Genomic DNA, 18,978 nt, shown 5'->3' with positions numbered 1-18,978 from the left:
TCAAATTCTGGAAACACCTAAAGACAAGTGACCCCAGCACATACCATTATAAAGCCCTGAAACACCAAGAGCTGAGGCTCACGAAGAGTCCCCTCCTTCAGCTGGTGCTGAGACTGACAGAGATCAGCCAGCCTCAGGACTCACACTCACTCTCAACCATTCGGCCCACACAGATCATCAACACAGAGAAACACAAGTACATCACCCATTGGACAAACCCCATTAAAAACCAGCACAAATTAGAATGTTATTCGGCACTAAATCGAAAGTACACCATGGCAAACTATTTGAGCACAGTGACTGATGTGAAACTCAGGAAAACATTGACGATGTACAGACTCAGTGAGCACAGTCTGTCTGTAGAGACGGGCCGGTGCAGACAAACCTGGCTCTCCCGTGAGGAGAGAATCTGCTTCCACTGCAGTCTGGGAGAGATTGAAACAGAGCTGCACTTCCTCACAGAATGCCCCAAATACCAAAACATTAGAGACCACTACTGTCCCAAAATTAAGCGACCCCAGCACATACCATTATAAAGCCCTGAAACACCAAGAGCTGAAGCTCACGAAGAGTCCTCTCCTTCAGCTGGTGCTGAGACTGACTGAGATCACTCCGACAGAGATCAGCCAGCCTCAGAACTCACACACACTCTCAACCATTCGGCCCACACAAATCATCAACACCGAGAAAGACAAGTACATCACCCATTGGACAAACCCAAACCAACCAATACACGACTGTAGATAATGTTGAATCCAGTTATTCAGTTTATTAATTAAATAAATACAGAAATAATCTTGTTCCATAACCTTTACTATATCATATACAGTATATGTTTATATGTATCCATATGTTTTAATTTCATTCTTTCAATATTACTTGTTCAAATGTTATTTCAATTGCTATATTGTTCCAAATTACACTGTTGTATATGTTCTCTTTTCCTATGCATGCTTTGGCAATGCAAAATGTGCTTTTTGTCATGCCAATAAAGCTAATTGAATTGAATTGAAAAAATTGAGAGTGTGTGTGTGTTATTGTCATATACTGCAAGTTATTTTGTTTGAAAGGCAGCTCTGGAAAAGACTCCCCTAATGAACCCGCTAACCGGGGCTTCAAGAGTTCAAATAAACTTTTCTGGAATGACAGAAGAAAACCTGGAAATGTCTGACTCGGGAAATTTCAAAATGATTGTTTTTGTGTTTTAAAATCTTTTAAAATTAGCTACCATCAGTTTTGTTTTAAATTGCTTCATAACCATTTCTGCCAGTTTGGTATTCACTGTTTATTAACAAAGGAATTTACACTTTTGTGTATGTTTAAAAAACTGTTGTTTTATAATCTTTGGCCCTGTGTAATTACAATGGCCAAACTAATCAAAAACACTTGTGCTGTTATTAATTTAAAGGGGTCATATGATGCGATTATATATGATCCTTACTCTTTGGAGTGTTACAAGCTGTTCGTGCATAGATAAGATCCCTAAAGTTGCAAAGACTAAAGTCTCAAACCCAAAGAGATATTCTATTTAAAAGTTAAGACTCGTCCACGCCCTCCTAAAACGCCTCGTTTAAACACGCCCCCACATGTCTACGTCACTGTGTGGGAAGATTTGCATAACACCGCTCAAATGTTCACGCAAAGAAAGAAGGCGTAACTTTGATTCTCGTTGTAGTATTGTTGCCGCCGCTGCCATGTGTGTTTCGTTTGAAAGCGAAACTACTTTGTTTGACCTTCCAAAAGAGTACACGACTAGAAATCAGTGGTTAAGTTGTATTTACAGCACTGTTCCAGAACAGTTCAACCCAAATATTCAGATGTGTGCAGTGCATTTTACGGAGGACTGTTTCCTGAACCTGGGAGAGTAGCCTAAAATGCTGGCTGTTCTGACTCACAGACTGTAAGTACGTTTTTCAGGCGGGGCATAGAGGAGCAACAATAATGTACAGTATGTGGAAAATAATGTGTTTTTTGAAACTTGAACCGCATAAACACATTGCATTACACCAAATACACAAAATGTTCTTTTTTAGCAACGTCATATGACCACTTTAATGGTGAAGAAATAAGTAATCAGTTATTTTATTGAATCATTACATTATTCTGCTTATTACACGGCAGCTTAAACAAATAGGACATGAAAACCTTAATTGAGTTCAAATCGTTTTATTAGTTTACGTATGATTACCATACATTTTCTTTCTGCAGGATAATTGGGATGATGATGAGGAGGAGAAGGAAGAAGAGAAGAAAGTTGAACAGAAAAAAGCAGGTATTGATCTCTGTTGAGCGGTCAGATTTTACAATGTAAACATGTTGTAGGCAGAGCCATTGCATATTTGTAAAACTTGCCATTAAGTATGTCTTTGGGGTGTGTGTTGTTTTATTACTGTTTTTCTTTTAATCCAAGTGGAAAGTACTCTTATGGTTTGATTTACATTTCTTATAGAGGTGAAACCCCCTGAGAAGAAAAAATTCACTGATAAAATAAAAGAGAAAGAAATTTTGCAAAAGAAAAAACAAGATGAGTTGAGAAAGAAAGTAAGAAAATTATTATTACTTGTATAATTACTCATTAATGGATTAATCCCCGTCTTTGTAGTTACTTATTTCTTTTAACCGTTTAACCTTTGTTTTTGAAACCTGTGAAAAGATGGACGAAACCGCAAAAAGTGAGAATCTATCAGCAGAGGAGCAGCATGCAGAGACGATTCGACTGATAAAACTGCAGGAGGAGGCAGACATGGAATTGACCCGTGAGGCGTTTGGTAAGAAATAAGTATGTGAAGTCTTCCAAGTCCAAATTTGAACAGTTAATCACTGAACAATCGCTCTGATTTCAGGTGTTGATCCTGCTGCTGCAAATGCCTCTACTACTGTTATCACAACAAACAATGCCTCTGGAATTGAAGCCATGTGCCCTTCATCAAAAGATGACTTTGTTGCATTTGAAAAATTACTGAAAGATAAGATAACACAGTTTGAAAAATCAGTGCATTATTCCAGCTTTTTGGAGTCACTGTTTCGAGAGCTTTGTATTTCATGTTAGTTCATGTAAATATTTTTTTTATTTGTATGTGGATATTTGTCAGCTTTTTTTTTTTTTTTTAATAATGCAAATTACTGCTATTTCCACAGCTTTTTAGATTATATGTTGGATCTCTTAAACATAAAACCTTGCACATGTCTTTAGACTAATGTTTTATTTTCCCCCCCTCTGTGTAGTGGAAGTAGATGACCTGAAAAAAATAAGTAATTCTTTATCTGTTCTGCTCAGTGAAAAACAAAAGCAAGAAAAGGTAAGTTGAATGATTTTGCTCTGTTTTAGAGGACCTTTTCAAAACCTCTTTTGAGTGCAAATAACTTGATTCTTGCTTAGTTGAGGATCTTATTTACAGGCACCAACACGCTTGTTATTTATAGTAATTCTGTATTGTTCATTATAATCAAAATATCAACAGCAAAATACTCAATATTAATTTGTTGCTGTTATGCACAGGAAAAGAAGGCAAATAAGAAAAAGAAGAAAGGTGTACTCCCTGGTGGTGGATTGAAAGCAAACATGAAAGATAACTTTGCTGATTATGGTGGTTTTGATGATGGCTATGGCAATGACTATGATGACTTCATGTGACGAAGGTTCCCATTCCCTCTCTGCCCAGATGCCCTTGCAGACATGCAACATTACCCTTTCATGCTTCTCAGTGCCATCTTTGACACTGAACAGTGTCAACCCTTTACTTGGTTCCACTGGTGACGGACTCCTCATAAAGCTGCTATCAGCCCATTGCACCTCAGCGGCAAATGGGGGAAAAGTAAATTTTTTCAGATGGCCTTGAAATCTCATTTTTATTTTGAAAACACTATATGATATGGGACATTTTTGATGGAGGCGTTTCCTCTGATTGGCTTCAATAAGCATTTCAATGCCTTGTAGAAAACTTTGCAGACAATATCTTTTTGTTTTCCTTGAAAGTGACATGTTTTTAAAGCTGTGCAATTTCAGTTACACGGAAGTAAATGTAATGCTCTATGCAAATTAATTTCTTCCAAGAATGTCCTTATTGAAAGTATAGTTGTACTTTTCTTGCATAATTGGAAACAGTTTTCCAAGTGTGAACCATTCAACATTTGAAATAATAGGACTTTGTCAGTGCTTTGAGTCAACACTACATAATGAACAGAGGAGGCACCCTGACTAAATGAAAGAATGGAAAAATGTAAGTAAAACAAAACTGAATCCAAGCATGATCTTGAATCGGTTGACATTGCCTTCATATGAATGCAGAACAGACTAACTATGGTGCAGTTGTTTCTCCGCCAAAGTATATTTTAAATGAACTATTTAAAGTATTGCTGCACATTTGATCGATTAATGATATTCAGTAGTGTTGCTCATATGACAGTATATGATCGGGTTTAATCATCATTAGTTGAAGCAACAGATCCATGGGGTTTCGTGCTTTTGTTTGACCCATTGTCACTATACAGTAAGCTTCTACAAACATGAAGTAAAATGAAATGCAAACTTGTTATTGGCAAAAAATATTTATAAAAAACAGCTTGGAGGATTTTCTCATACATTGTTAAAATTGGGCAATGAGAACACAAAGGCATTGTTTTTTTTAAAGCTCTAATTTAATAAAATCATTGGACTAAAGGTATAACTTGGTATTTTTGTAAAGGGTTTGGACAACTTCAGAGTGTTTTAATTAATGAGTGATAAATGGCATACATGTTTGAGTGGAAATGTGATGTTCTACTGCCTTGTTTTTGATAATCTGAAGTATGCAATAAATATTTGAGTATTTACAGTTTCAAGTAGTAAAATGTTTACCACAGTACAAGTCAATAGAAAATATAAAAATGAAAAATTACATGAAGCACACATTCCTTTGGAGTTACTGTTAAAAAATATGGTGATTTTTTTGTTAGGTTTTGATAGGCTTTTAATAAAAGTAAAAAAGTTGTTTTCTTCACTCTAATATGAATTTGAGTTGCAATTCATGAAATCTGTAATATTGTTTGCCAGTTGATGTTATCAGCAATACTAAATTGCTGTGGGACTTTGCCCCAGCCATGTTCAAATACAACCTTAATTTTCTTATTCTGCCAAGTTTTAAAATGGCCTAAATCCAGTAACTCTGAGTTAAACATGAGAGCAGCCCCCATAAGGAATGGGTCTGTCTTGTCTCATGTATAGTTTTTAAGTTCTAGGAATATCAACCAATGGACTGGGCACGTGTGTAGGAATTACGAGTACTCCTCCTCATACTACTGCGAAGTGCTGTTGAGCCACCTCTCTGCCGCCGGTTTCCTCTTCCTGGCCGTGCACTTCCAGCTGTGGCCTGACCCAGTGAGTTCTGTATCTGCTGGAACATACTCTGCCTAGTGACCTCTTTATCACCACAGGTGAATGTTAATGCCACTCCTTCGTTGCTCTTCATGACTCGAGAGGTGCCATCTGAAGTACCATCAAAGCAACGGCCAAGCGCAATTTCTTTGGCTGTCCGAGGATCTTGGTCAGTCACTGTATATATACCGTAGTTGTGGCCCAGTGGGTCTAGAGGTGCAAGCATGGTGAACTCATTTGTGTCATTGTTGACAGCCAGTGGAAGGTGGTTCACCAAGTATTCCTGTAGCATGCCGTTTACACTGTCTCGCTTACAGCTGCCCTGAAGCATTACTTTCACAAGGGTCCGATCCACTCGGTCTTGATCATAAAGCATCCCACTGCACTTGAATTCCAGACACACTGCTGAAACAGTTGATTGGTCCATGTCTCTGATGCTTCTTGTGTCACGAATGCCATACAGTTGGCCAACAGTTTTTGGATGGGTACCTCCCATATTGCGAGACCGAACGTTGAGCTCATGGGGACTGTTAAGTTTTACTTTAATGTAGCAGGCCCTGTATTCCATGGGTTTTGGCCACCAACTTAAATAGTCTTCAGTCCAGCTCATGGGGTCATCCTCATTAAAAGGCACTGTGTTGTAATCGTACCGATCTCCTTCAACTCTTGAGAAACGGAAGTGAGCTGCACTGAATGGAGCTTCCGCACACTCTTTAAGTTTGTCAAATGGATAAACTGGACCATTGGCTTCCTCAGCCACGTTTGACCGGGGTTTGGCCACATTGATGCTGAACGCTGTCTTTTTTATTCTGGGATCATCGTGGTCCGTGCGTCTGTAGTTTAGTTTATTCAAATAGGGTTGCGGGACGCCAATGGTGTTAGGATTCAACTTTGGAGAGGATGCTACTGCCTCTAGCTCTTCTCCCCCAAGGTTGGCCATGATGTAGGCTGAATATGCGTCTGATTTCTGTTCATCACAGAAGGCTGGAAGACATGCGCCATTTGGGCCAGTGATGACACTATCAAATCTACCCCAAGCCCGAGGGTTGGTTGAAAACCCTGGCGTGGGCTCCATATTTATTAAAGTCATCACGACTCCTTCACTTTGCTCACTAGGCATGTACCGTTCGCTACGGAAAGCCCGCACTTTCACATAACATCTCCTGTTCTCAGGTACATCTAAGTTAAACAGCCGTCTCTCACGGATTTCCATGTTACCTATGAGGAAGGTCCTCTCCTCTCTTTTCCCCCTTTGTTTCTTCTCAGCATGGAACTGGCCCTCCTCCTCCCACAAACCTGTATCAGGATTAAGGGACCATAATTTCATGGTCTTCAAGTGCTCGGGCATCTTCACTTGTGCTGCATCGAGACGCACTTTCACCTCTCCGGCATTGAGCGACTCACCTCCTTCTTCATCCCTGAAGTCCACAGAGAACATTCCATAGGTCCTCAAGGGCAGAGTGTCACCTTCATCACCAATGAAGTTGAGATCACTTTGTGCAGCCGCTGCTGTTGATACATCCCTGGGGTCGAGGAAAGTCACGCTGGCCTTGACATTTCCCATGAACACCTCTCCATTTTCTTTATAGAATGCATTTGGTGGGATCTCGATCTCCGCAATGGGATCCTGGCCTTCTACCTCACCAAGATCTAGCTTATTAGTCTCTCTTGAGCTAATAATCACAGCTGGCTTTTTCCTCAGCAGCTTGATCTCGTAGAACACAGCTCCACCTCTAGGATTGAATGGTAGCACTTTTGTGGTATTCACAAACTTCTGCATGTTGTCCACAAAGGTGAGGACCAGACGCTCTGTGTTTGTAGGTACCTGGATAGAGAATGTGCCTTTGTATCCAGTTCGACTTATTCTTGCGCCATCCATGTAGATGTGTCCAAACCTCATGGGCTCACCAGTGTCTGCTGCGATAGCACGTCCACGAACAATAGCCTTTGTGTCCACACATGTTTTACAACCACACTGAGTCACTACCATGATGGGCAACTGATATTCCTGACATGTAATCTCTTTCTCCTCCATGTTTGAAATTCCACAGCAGTAGGAAACTGAGTCTTTGCATCTGATGCCGAGATCCAGCTTCCCTGTGCATGTAGATGTTGGGCATCTCCCCACATCATAGTAGAAAGAGGTGGTCTCATTTTGAAAGCAGTCATGTGGTAGTCGAATCAGATGGGAATAAGGCTTAGGGTTGCATGATGGTGCTTTTTGACCTTAACATAGAAATGGATAGAAAACAGATAAATACCAAACTGAGACCAGACTATTTGTAAAGTATTTTGATCAATTTTAGGTTAATATGAAATATGTGTAGTTAAAATAGAATGACAGGGCACACCAATAACTGTGAGGGTGGCTGGCTTAGATTTGATGGCTCCGTTCTCATTACTGGCTCTGCAGTAGTATTCTCCTACATGGTCCAAACTGACATTCCTCAAAACCAGTGTCTCGTCATATTGATATTGACTCCTGTCCAGCAGAGTACCATTGTGGAACCTAAAGATTGATTATCAGCGATTATCATAGTTTTTCTCACATTTAGGATAATTGTTGCCATGCTGTGGGGATGAAGAAATATCTTCATGATAACCTGGTTTGTCTGAACTGTCCTCATATAACTGTCCTCCTTATTTATGTATGTATTTATTTATTTTAATACTTTATTGAAGGAACGTAACACATGAGGGCTTTGACTTTCGAGTGTCTTTGTCATTCTCTTTTTTTTTTTCCTCATTTAATACCATCAGATAAGGAAACATGGTTTCCTTGTAATCAGCCAAAATTTCATAGTGAACATCAATTTATATCTGAAAGCTTAAGCTTACCATTCATACTGGTTTGGTTCAGGTGTCCCATCAACCTTACAACAGAAGGCAGCGGTCTGACCTTCCCTTCTAGCCTTGTTCTCAGGGTTTTTCAACACATACAGTTTTTCTGAGAAGCACATTGATATTGCATTAGATTCACTGACTTTGTACATCCATTTGTATGCTTTTCAAACTTAAATGTTTTAGTTTCCTGTGACATATTCCACATTGTATTGCTATTTTTTCACCAACATTATAAAGCTAGCTAACATGAATGAGGTTTCATTGAAATTGTCAAAATGACTTGTGATAGCCTTGGAAGCATCAATACAAATGTGTTAAACTACAAACCAATCAGTAATGTTTTACATTGTATGCCACTGTTTTCCAGCAAAATTTTGGGGTTTACATCATAGCTATATACTTGTTAATTTCTTTTTGTAAAGAGAAATTATTTTAGTAAAAAATAAAATATTTAATAAAATTGTAATGCATAAAATTGATCATTCTTTTGTAGTCGAGCCATCAAAAACTAGAGGCCCAACTTATCTATTATTGAGCCCTGAAATGACTTTAACATTTAAACTGATCTTCAGAAAGTCTTCTTGAGATAGTATTCTAATGCTAATACAGATTCACACAGTTCATAGGTCAAATGGATTCAAGGTCTTTAAAGAAGCATTACTTGCTCTCTCTAGCTTCAAAAGGAGAACGGAGGTGCGTTCACTGCTCAAGGGAACAGTGACTTGGTGTGGAGCGTGGTTTTTCAGCTTGATCATTAGTGTCGTGTTGCCATCAGGGCAGATTCCAGGGACTTGAAAATGGCCATTGTGATCAGTTACAGTGAAGAGTTTGGGCCTAGCACCAGCATGGAGGATGGCAGTTCCAGGTGCAGGGAGACTCCCGGCACTACGGACTGATCCTAAAACTGTATGATCCTGGCACATGCAGCCATCGCACTCATCATTTACCTTGCCCATCACACAGTGCAGTTCACAGCCTAAGAAAGAAAAAGAGGAAACAGAGATTTTTCAACAACTGTAAGGTAAACTGAATGAATTATTTTGGTTTGGTTTTGACTGTAAATATGGATGACAATGAAGATTATCTGAAATTCTAATTGACAAGACATTATCATTTTAAAACTGTAGGAAACAGTAGATGCATTACGTGGGCAAGGTGGCCCTTGGCATGGCCTGGCTTCGACAGTTTGGCCTTTGCATTGTTTGGAACTGGATTTGCAGCTTCTAGAGCGATGCTGTATTGCAACCTGATCACACTGAGCTGGACACAGACTCCAGTCTGACCATGGACCCCATATCACTTCTTCAACATCTGAAACAATTTCTGAATGGTGAGAGATAGAGAGATTCTGCTAAATTTCTAGGGTGTCATCACAAATCCAAAACTGTGATGTTAACTCATGGTAAATTAAAAATAATACATTTGTGAAAAAGTATTTCTGCAGTAACATCAACAAATCCACCTTTTCCGCATTTCATTTGCTTATTTAATCAGAAATCAGAGAAAATGTGCACAATAACACTGAGCTTTGAACATAGAAACATCATTTGTCTTTTACAGCTCATTTACTTACCTTTAGGACACAGGAAACGTACAGCATAGTTTGAGCAGTTTCTCCCAACAGGCTGTTCATCATTGACACACCAGAAGCCCACAGCTGGGTCAGCATGTACTCTTTCCCCAGTGCTGCGAGCTGGGATCCACTCGGTAGTACGTGCCTCTAGAGCTCGAGGAACCTCACAGACACGGGCTCGATAATAAAAACGAATGGCATTCAGCTTCTCATAGTCTCCTTTCCCTCCAGGGTGATCTACATTGAACCATGTTGTCCACTCGTAATTATCTGAGGAAAGTTTTGAGAGGAGTTTTAATGGTTTTAAGTACCAGTTTGGCTCACTTTTTGAAATATGTGATTGGTTATGTATTTTCTCAGAATCATACAAGCCTACCTTCATAATGGTACACAGCTGGGTTTGGTCTCCATGATGTCCCCATGATGCTTCTCCATGTCCCTAATAAGGAAACTGCATTAGTTTCTTCGTATAGTTTTACAATGATGCAAGCCACTGATGGGTTTTGGATGCGGTAAGAAAAATAAAGTATATTATAGGTTATTTAGGGCTTATTTTCGTGGGTCTTGTTAATAAAATATTACTTCTTTTGTAATCCTTCAGATTACTTCAGAAAGAGATTTCCGCTAGTGGTTCACACACAGAGTAGAACCAATTGCTAGCAGGTGGCTTTCTGCTGCTGGCTCGCAAAACACCTCTGCTTCTGGATATACTGGGGACACTAGAACAATGTTGCCTTCAGTAATGGGTTTGCTGAAGAGAGGTTTGGGGGTTGGGGTATTGGAAGAGTCATGTTTCTAAGAGCCAGCTGTCAATATCCTGTTGAAATCTTTCAGCTTCTTCCATGAGCAATGACATGCAAGAACTCTTTTAGCGATAACTTGCATTAACAATTCAGTGTGAAATGTGCTGATTAAAATTCACAGGCAAACAAACCTTGAGAAAAGGTGCCTGTAATTCCCAACAGAAGCAGATGAAAGGTCCAGGTTGAGAGGCAGCCCATCCTGGCTCCCGTTAATGACCTCCAACCTCCGGTAAAGGGGTTCTGACCTCTCACACACAGCTCTCTCCACACTAAGAATAGTCCAGCCACAGATATTGTGCCGATCAGATATAAATATGAAGACGATTAGTAAATTGCACACAGGGAAATGGACCATATTGTTTTTGTTTCGGGAAATCATACAGGAAACTCCCATGTCCCTGTTCAACTAGTTATGAACTCATTTCAACCTTTCAAAATTCAAACTGACCTGAGAAGAATTCTAAAATGAGTTTACCTAAAAGTTTTCTATTTTAAAGAAATGGCTGAAAATGAACAGAATCCTTGAAAACGCATACTGAAAAAAAAAAAGACAAGCTGCTGAGAAAGAGCTTCAGTACTTAGAATTTTAGCTGCTCTCAAATATCACATCTGTGAGAGCCATCACTGCGTGTCAAGGGAATGCACAAATGTTTTTACATCCAGCCAAAAAGACCTAAGTACACATTCCATATGCACGTACAATTTGTGTATGGCATAACAAAATATTTTCAATGCAGTCAGTTTTAACAGTTGCTGTCTGTATTCGCATTTGTTACAACTTTAAAAGACCAGGCACAACATGATTACTTCAATACAAAAATGACTACAAAATGCAACAGCTCTTCGACTGAACTTTGAAGCATTGTTTTAATGTCACAATCAAACTATGAAGTACTATATTACAAACTGATATGTAGATAAAAATAATTTGTACATATAAAGCAGTTAGCAAAAAAACATGAACAGGTAATTTTGTTCAAAAATCAATATGATGAATACAAAATCTACAATAGTGAGAATTTCTTTCTACAGAAAACTATTTAGAAAGCATTAGTGTCTGAATCCAAATCCACAAAATGTGGTTACAGTAAAAAAGATGAAAAGCTTCAGACCTTACCAAAGGTTTCTCGGTGAAATGGAAAGCTTTTGTACTCCTGCTTGTTTCTGTGGTATATTTACAGAGCAGTTGCTAAATAGTTGGAATGAGGAGGAGAGAGAGTGAATGTGAAGTCCACGTCTGTGTCCGGTACTTATATAGCTCAGCCCTGAGCCATAGGGTCGGCTCTCTGCCATGAAACAACAACATGGCTTCAGCACCATCTACTGCTCCTGTACAGTGGACTGCATTGCTGGCATTCAGTCAGGGGTGTTCTGGAACAATAATCTCAAAGAAATAAAAGAGTCTCTATTGACTCTTTTATTTTTTTATTTTTCCGTAATGATTCACAGTTGTGTCAGCTCAGTAGTGAGATATTCGTTGCTGGGAGTATGTTTAGTTATGCAACATTCACAAGAAAGTCATTCAAGAATGACATCCATATATTTCAAACACATGAAAGCCATTACGTGACTCTTTCTCAAACACATTAGCATGCTCTTTCCCATCTGTCCATCTGAATGTGTTGATAAACAATATGAATGATTTGTAACACTCGAGAGCCAACAGCAATACACTGTGGTTTTTCAGTCATGATGTCAGAATCTGCAGAACAAATCCACTGTATCAGCAGAACATAAACCTGTGTGATTGAAATCTGTAAAGAATGACTGATCCTAGGGTCAATGGGAAGTCAGAGCAAAACAGGTCTAAAATATTGAAATATGAAAGATCAGGTCTTGTATTAGAGACAAGAAAGTGTTACTTGGATTGAGGCCCTTTAAGATCTAACTTTCATATAACTGACCTACTCAAATTGTGACGATGTCATCACAAAAATAAATAAATTAGCATCTATTCAATTCTTTTGAATCCATTACTCATTCAATATTAGAAATATCTTTCATCATCAGTAATATGTTAACAGTAAGTATTAATCATCATTCATTCTCATCATTCATGTTAACCCAATCAGAACACTAAATGCATGTAGCATTAGTAAATATTTCTGTAGTTCCAGTCATCTGGGTGGTTACGGTACGAGTTCCGCCCTCGGATGTACCTTTATTAGTTGATGACGTCCGTTTTGGTAGGATGGCGGTGGCCAAGCGGCAAGCAGTATCTCGAGAAGCTCTGAAGATTCACGCGGCGTTTCTGTTGTTTTACCGCGTTGAAAGTTAAGTCCGTCGGCGATTATAGCGATCCAACAACTTCACATTTGCTGGATTACTAATCACTTCATCACACTTTGCTGGATGCCAAGTAGATTGTTGTTTAAACGCTGCAAGGATGCCGTTGAGCAAGTGTGTATTTTGACATGGACTGACGGATCGGGAGTCTGAAAACTATCAATCTCAACGCTTAGGAGTCACAGAGTCACGGAATTGAATTGGAATTTCTGGAAAACGAGGTTGTGAGTAAAATACAGCGGCTGTGGATACTGTTGACGGTTGACTGATAATATTAGTATTACTTTTTTTGTGTGTGTGTGCCACTTTGACTATTGGGAGTTCATTTGTGCTGATGATTATATCAGAAACTGAACGGAATGTTTTGGGCTTGAATTGATCTATTTTCCTTGGCTGGACTACATTGCTTATGCTATGGACAATTTCTAATGAACTGCTTGCTCTCCTTTTCTGTGCATTTATTATGTTTTGTCTGATTTGATGAACTTTTGAACCTTGAATATATTGATCTGAAAACTGCAAAAGGTGATTTGTGTTCAATGTTATTTTTTATGTTGAAGGTTTTTTTTCCCATTTGTAAAATTTAAGGATTTCCTAACTCACAAATTTCAGGGTATGTGGCTATTTAGTTACACAGGCCTTTGTATGTTTCTTGACTTAGACTGACTTGACTAAGTTTGGTTTGATTAAACGACAGAAACTCTGTCTGGCACCCCAGCATTTAAAAAGAAAATAATTTTTTCAACCAAGAGCAGGAAACGTTACAAAATGAAATTTTATGAAGTAAAGCAGCTGCAAACTGTGAACAGAGCAATGGACCAGTTTCTGTGGTCCAAAACAGCTGCGATTAGTGTCAGTCCAGTGGTCCTGTTGAAATTCAGTATTTAATAAGTGCTTCCTGTGAAGGAGCTTTACATGCTTTAATGCATTTTTCTAGACCTATAGTATAAGAGATTTAAGATATATAACAGAATGGTGTTGGATAACAGTCATTTTAAGTCCAACGTCTGCCAAAACATCATGTTATTGGCATCATTTTTGTGGAACTTTACTCTCATGACAAAAAAGACATTTTAACTTACTGTCCTAAAATCTAGGGGTCATTGTTTAAAAAAAGTTCTTCATTGTCTATGTGGAGCATAATGGGATACCGTTGACATGCTGACTTAGTTGTTGGAAGCTGGAGAACAAGAAACACCAGATGTTCTGGGACTTAGAGCATATTCTAAAAATATGTTCATCTGCATCCCTGAAATGACCTTCATTAACTTGTCTCTTAATAGAGAAAAAAGAAAAAGAAAAATGCATGGGAGAGCAATATGGAAGCATGCTCTAACTCTGAAAAAGACACCTCAATTCTATGGTTAGTGCTCTTGTATTTTTCTGTCTGTAGAATTATTCCAATATCTGTATTTGTTTAAGCCATTTCAACAGTGCTGGTGTTGTTTTGCTAAATATCAGAATGGCTATGATTGGGCTACAGATAATCACAAGCATTCTGATATACAGCACGACTGTGAGATTGACAGAACATAAAAATGGCTACTTACTGTTACATAATGGCTAAACGCAAACAGAGTCATGCAGTGGGCGATTCCTTTTTATGGGCAACGTTTAAGTCCAGCATGCATGAATGGAAAAGTAGACAGCTCCAATGAAATCTTACCTCAGGTTTTCTGGACACTCAGTGTCGCATGAGTGTCCTGTTTTAGGGCAATTTGGTGGCGTGTGAGGTCATTAGAACAGTATAAAACAGGAAGTAGTTAGTGTCCCAGATGAGATGCCAATATTCACAAAGGTAAATTTAGTAAGAATGGAGACAATATTATTATTTTCCAAGAGAGAGAAGAAACTTTGTTGGTTAGAGGTTCTTCTTGTACCCTACTCATACAATTTACACTCACACAGACAAACTCTTTTCCTTTCATTGCGTACTAAATTAACTATGGTACTATAGTGGTGGCGTGATGCCAGATGTTAATACCATGGCTCTGAATGATTGCCATGTACTACGATGCTCCAAGATGCTTCAAAGAATACCATGGTACCACCATGTTCATGTCCCCCCAAAAAATCATGCAATTTGACACTACACATACTGTACAGCATAACACGTCTCATCAGAAGCGGTTAAATAACCGTACTGCACTGCAATCTTCTGTGAGGTTTCTTTATGAGGCCATTTAAAGAGGACTGCTGTTCTTCAAAGCAACTTATTTCTCTCTAATTGAGCAGGACAGGACCTGTAGGGTGGGCTCTCAGAGACAAACTGGAAATACAAACAAAAACAGACAAACACACAAGATTTGCCAGTTGTCAAGCAACAGGCAAAGACTCAAGACCTGATGGCACACATCAAGACCTCAGTAAGGAACACGTGGTTTGCAGGTGTCTAGTGCTTTGACTACTAATGCTGGAGGAAAATAAAGATCCAAACCAAAGTTTCTGTAGTCTGGGAAAAGTTTGCTTTATCATTTCAGTCATGGTAAAGTCCCTGCTCTTTAGACTGCACTCTTCTGGTAGCAAGTGCAATATTTCTGGTCAAACAGTTTTTTTAATTAGTGTTGTGTAAGGTCTCTGTGGCCATCCAGGCAAGACTAATCTTGACCAGCAGAAACAAGCAATGGCTAAACTCAGTGGGTCTGGATCTAAACTGAATCATACAGGGATAGTGTGCTGGGGTTCTTGAGGAAGCTTGCCTTAATGACTACACCAGTGAAAGTATGCAGAGCAGCTTCTGGTAGGGTCATTAAGGGGCCTGAACCCCAGGAAGAGCACGTTAACCTCTTTCCTCTTGCCATTCTGAATGATGCACACATTCCCTGAAGTGGCTAAAAGCATTACACATGATTCACTCTGCGAGGTAAATCAGAAGTGGTTGAGCTGGTGGATCAACAACATATGAAACAGATTTGCTTGGACATTGTCTTGTGTCTTTTTTGTGTTTAAGATAAGTAGCGCTGATATTCAAGTAAGAGGTTTGTTCCAGACTTGCTTGGAAGTGTTTGAAATATTCCCAAGATCAGACACATAGCCATATAAACATTTAAAGGGCATGTTCAACATTTACACACAAGTATATGACCTGAGGCACAGCAATGAGCGCTTTCAGCATGAAGCTGTCCTGCGGCTATAAAACACAAAGACATGCAGAATGGTCCATGAGATTGAAAACATGTGGCAGACCTGCAAGATGGATGAGATGTGCTTAGACCATGCTGAGGAGATGAAATCTTCCAACTTTCTAACATCCATTTGTTTATTCTGACTCAGTCTCTCTTTCCCTCAAAAGTAAAAAAAAGATACTTCAAGGAAAATATGCTTTAAATCTTCCTGTCTTCACACAAGGGAATAAAATTATACAATTTAATTGGTTTGAAGAGTCAAAGGGTGCCTTTTGAACTACCTTTTTATTTGTGTTCCAAGAATATGTCATTTCGTGAACATCATTATGCATCAGTGTTCCCTGTTTATGGCAAATGAATGAATTTCCATGACTTTTCAATAACCTTTCCATCATGCTATTGCTGGACAAAAAAATAAAAAAATAATGTTTATTCAGGCCAGTTCACTAATGAATCATTAAGAATATTTTGCAAACGATTCCCTGAAGAAGAAAAAAATCCATAACACGTACATTTCCACAGCTTGCAAGAAGATTGTACTCTATACGAAAGCAATGCAATTTTCAAATTCCATGATATTTCCATGAGTGTGGAAACCCTGAAGAATAAGGTTTTGGGAAATTTTAATACACCCTGTCAAGTTTAATACACTCACACAAGTTCACTCTGTAGAGAACAGTTAGAACAAGTGAAGAAAAGAATTCAAAAGTAAATGAGCAATTACATTTTGCTGTTTGTAACGCTTCTTCTCGTGTTTAATACTATAAGAATGAAGACAGTTTTCCGAGACAGAATAGCGATAAATGTTTTGAGAAAAAATACCAATGTAAGAAACGTAAAACCTCTGTTGATAAACAGTCTTCATGAAAAATGTCAAGATGTGTGAACGAAAAATTTAGAGCTGTTGAGAGCTGTCTGGTCCTTTTTCAGGACTATGAAAATATTTTTTTTTCTTTGTTAATTTATTTCATTGGTTTACGAAATGCTCTTTGTGATGTGATTTAAAAGATGTGTTGAAAGATGTGATTTGAATTTTTCTTTTTGCACATTATTAATGTGTCCAAAGTGAAATTTCAGCACTGTTGATGGGTGTTTTCGGGCCGTGAAAGGCCTTAGAAGATGTGTTTATGCTGCTGGTCTGTTTCGTCACAGCACCATTCTCACACATTGCTAACAGTGGCCACAAATCTGCTCACATCCTGTGGATTTCTGCATGAGGATATGGACATTCTGCACTTTCACATTTATCATGGGAAAAAAAGTAGGAAAAGCCAAACTTTCTGGAGTCCAAGATTTTTGGTTAATAAAGCAATGTGTGTGTGTGTGTGTGTGTGTGAGTGAAAGTGAGAGAGGTAGGAGGACAGAGAGGCGGAGATGGGAGGAACACCAAACAGTGTGAAGGGGCTGGTGAGTCAGTCTGTCTGGTCTGTTTCGTCACAGCACCATTCTCACACATTGCTAACAGTGGCCACAAATCTGCTCACATCCTGTGGATTTCTGCATGAGGATATGGACATTCTGCACTTTCACATTTATCATGGGAAAAAAAGTAGGAAAAGCCAAACTTTCTGGAGTCCAAGATTTTTGGTTAATAAAGCAATGTGTGTGTGTGTGTGTGTGTGTGAGTGAAAGTGAGAGAGGTAGGAGGACAGAGAGGCGGAGATGGGAGGAACACCAAACAGTGTGAAGGGGCTGGTGAGTCAGTCTGTCTCCTGCCAAACTTAAAGTGACTCTCTTAAGATGTGGCTGTTACAATCACATTTTGAGAGTGTTTTTCACAAACAGATTACATCACTGTCTGGGAGCTCCAGGCCATCCTGCTTCCTTCTTTTCCTGTGTTCACCTTATCAAAAAACAAAACCCTGGAAAAAGAATACTGAGAGTGAGACGCATGAAAGAAAGAAAGAAAAAGAAAGCCTCTAGGCCTCTACATCTGTTTCTCATTCTCGATTAATGTTTGGGCTTCTGAATTAAAACAACTTCAGGCTGCTTTAAAAAACTATTTCACCAGCCTCACTACAACGCTGACATTCTCTCAAGACCTTATTAGTAAAATTCATTGACTTGATGAAAAAGTCTCAGTATCAACTGACAAATCTTGTAATGGGTCACTTATTAGCATCCACCACATTAATCCTGGTTAATCCTGGCAATGTGCAGAGTTACCCCTGAAACCTTATGTGTTTATGATTGAGCCTCTCGACTAACTCCATGCTCATCTCTCACATTAAAGACCAGACGTACACATGAAGCCTACTGCATGCTCCATGGATCTTGTTCTCCACAGCCTCTTAAAAAGATACTGGAACCTATTCTTCCTTGTGCTCGGTCCATAAAATCTATCAGCCTAATAAACAGCATTGTTTCCGCATTGTTCATCATTCTGGTGATGTTATTATCTCAGTTCTGAGGACACTGTGAAATGAAAAAGTGAAGTGACTCTGTCATTTATTGAAAGTGCTGATCGAAAATAATGGTTTCCCTGTTTTGGTTGGTTTGCCTAAAAGAAAAGTGTTTTAAAGTTTTTTGTTTAATAGTATTTTTACTTGGCCAGAGTGTTGATGTGCAGCACACATACTGGCAAGTTTGACTGACTGCAGAACTTTTATTTATTTATTTTTTGCATTTTGATTAATGCTTTGCTTGGAGCTTTATAGGGATAGACAGTAAAAATGCTGAAATTAAGTATTATTTGTGTGCGTGCGTGTGTGTGTACCTGGTATTCACTACATTATGGGGACTAAATGTCCCCACAAGGATAGTAATACCAGTAAATTTGGACATTTTTTAGGTCCCTATGAGGAAACAAGCTTATAAATCATACAGAATGAAGTTTTTTGAAAATCTAAAAATGCAGAAAGTTTCCTGTGAGGGGTAGGTTTAGGTGTAGGGTTGGTGTAGCGCGACAGAAAATACAGTTTGTACAGTATAAAAACCATTACGACTATGGAATGTCCCCATAAAACATTGAAACACAACGTGTGTGTGTGTGTG

At 38.8% G+C, this 18,978-nt stretch overlaps 1 protein-coding gene across 2 annotated transcripts; it reads right to left on the bottom strand.

Annotated features, from left to right (window-relative positions):
* Positions 1-3,631: 3,631 nt before the first annotated feature.
* LOC107750479 (cartilage intermediate layer protein 1-like) lies at positions 3,632-11,793 on the bottom strand. Of its 2 annotated transcripts, none has more exons than XM_016565848.1 (9): positions 11,691-11,793; positions 10,705-10,842; positions 10,147-10,209; positions 9,771-10,040; positions 9,344-9,520; positions 8,859-9,173; positions 8,192-8,300; positions 7,705-7,862; positions 3,632-7,579 (listed from the first exon to the last, which is right to left on the bottom strand). In XM_016565848.1, exons 2-9 carry the CDS (start codon positions 10,769-10,771, stop codon positions 5,223-5,225), a joined length of 3,516 nt encoding a protein of 1,171 aa, XP_016421334.1. In that variant the 5' UTR covers positions 10,772-10,842; positions 11,691-11,793; the 3' UTR covers positions 3,632-5,222. The 2 variants fall into 2 exon arrangements, with proteins under 2 accessions (XP_016421334.1, XP_016421335.1); XM_016565849.1 differs by having other exon boundaries at positions 9,344-9,508.
* Between the last annotated feature and the right edge of the window lie 7,185 nt (positions 11,794-18,978).

This window comes from Sinocyclocheilus rhinocerous, unplaced genomic scaffold (genome assembly GCF_001515625.1).
Source record: "Sinocyclocheilus rhinocerous isolate Xijiao unplaced genomic scaffold, SAMN03320098_v1.1 scaffold19, whole genome shotgun sequence".
NCBI lineage: Eukaryota > Metazoa > Chordata > Actinopteri > Cypriniformes > Cyprinidae > Sinocyclocheilus > Sinocyclocheilus rhinocerous.
The sequence above is the reverse complement of the archived record's forward strand: the minus strand, read 5'-3'. Positions and strand labels throughout refer to the sequence as shown.

Bases quoted from the DNA above. Each gene is read 5' to 3' on its own strand.
- LOC107750479 (XM_016565848.1), bottom strand. From the start codon at position 10,771: ATGGGCTGCCTCTCAACCTGGACCTTTCATCTGCTTCTGTTGGGAATT. The intron at 9,174-9,343 runs GTAATGCATCTA...TTTCTTTCTTAG, and splicing joins CCAAGGGCCACCTTGCCCAC to GCTGTGAACTGCACTGTGTG. The intron at 7,580-7,704 runs GTGTGCCCTGTC...TTCTATGTTAAG, and splicing joins AGCCACCCTCACAGTTATTG to GTCAAAAAGCACCATCATGC.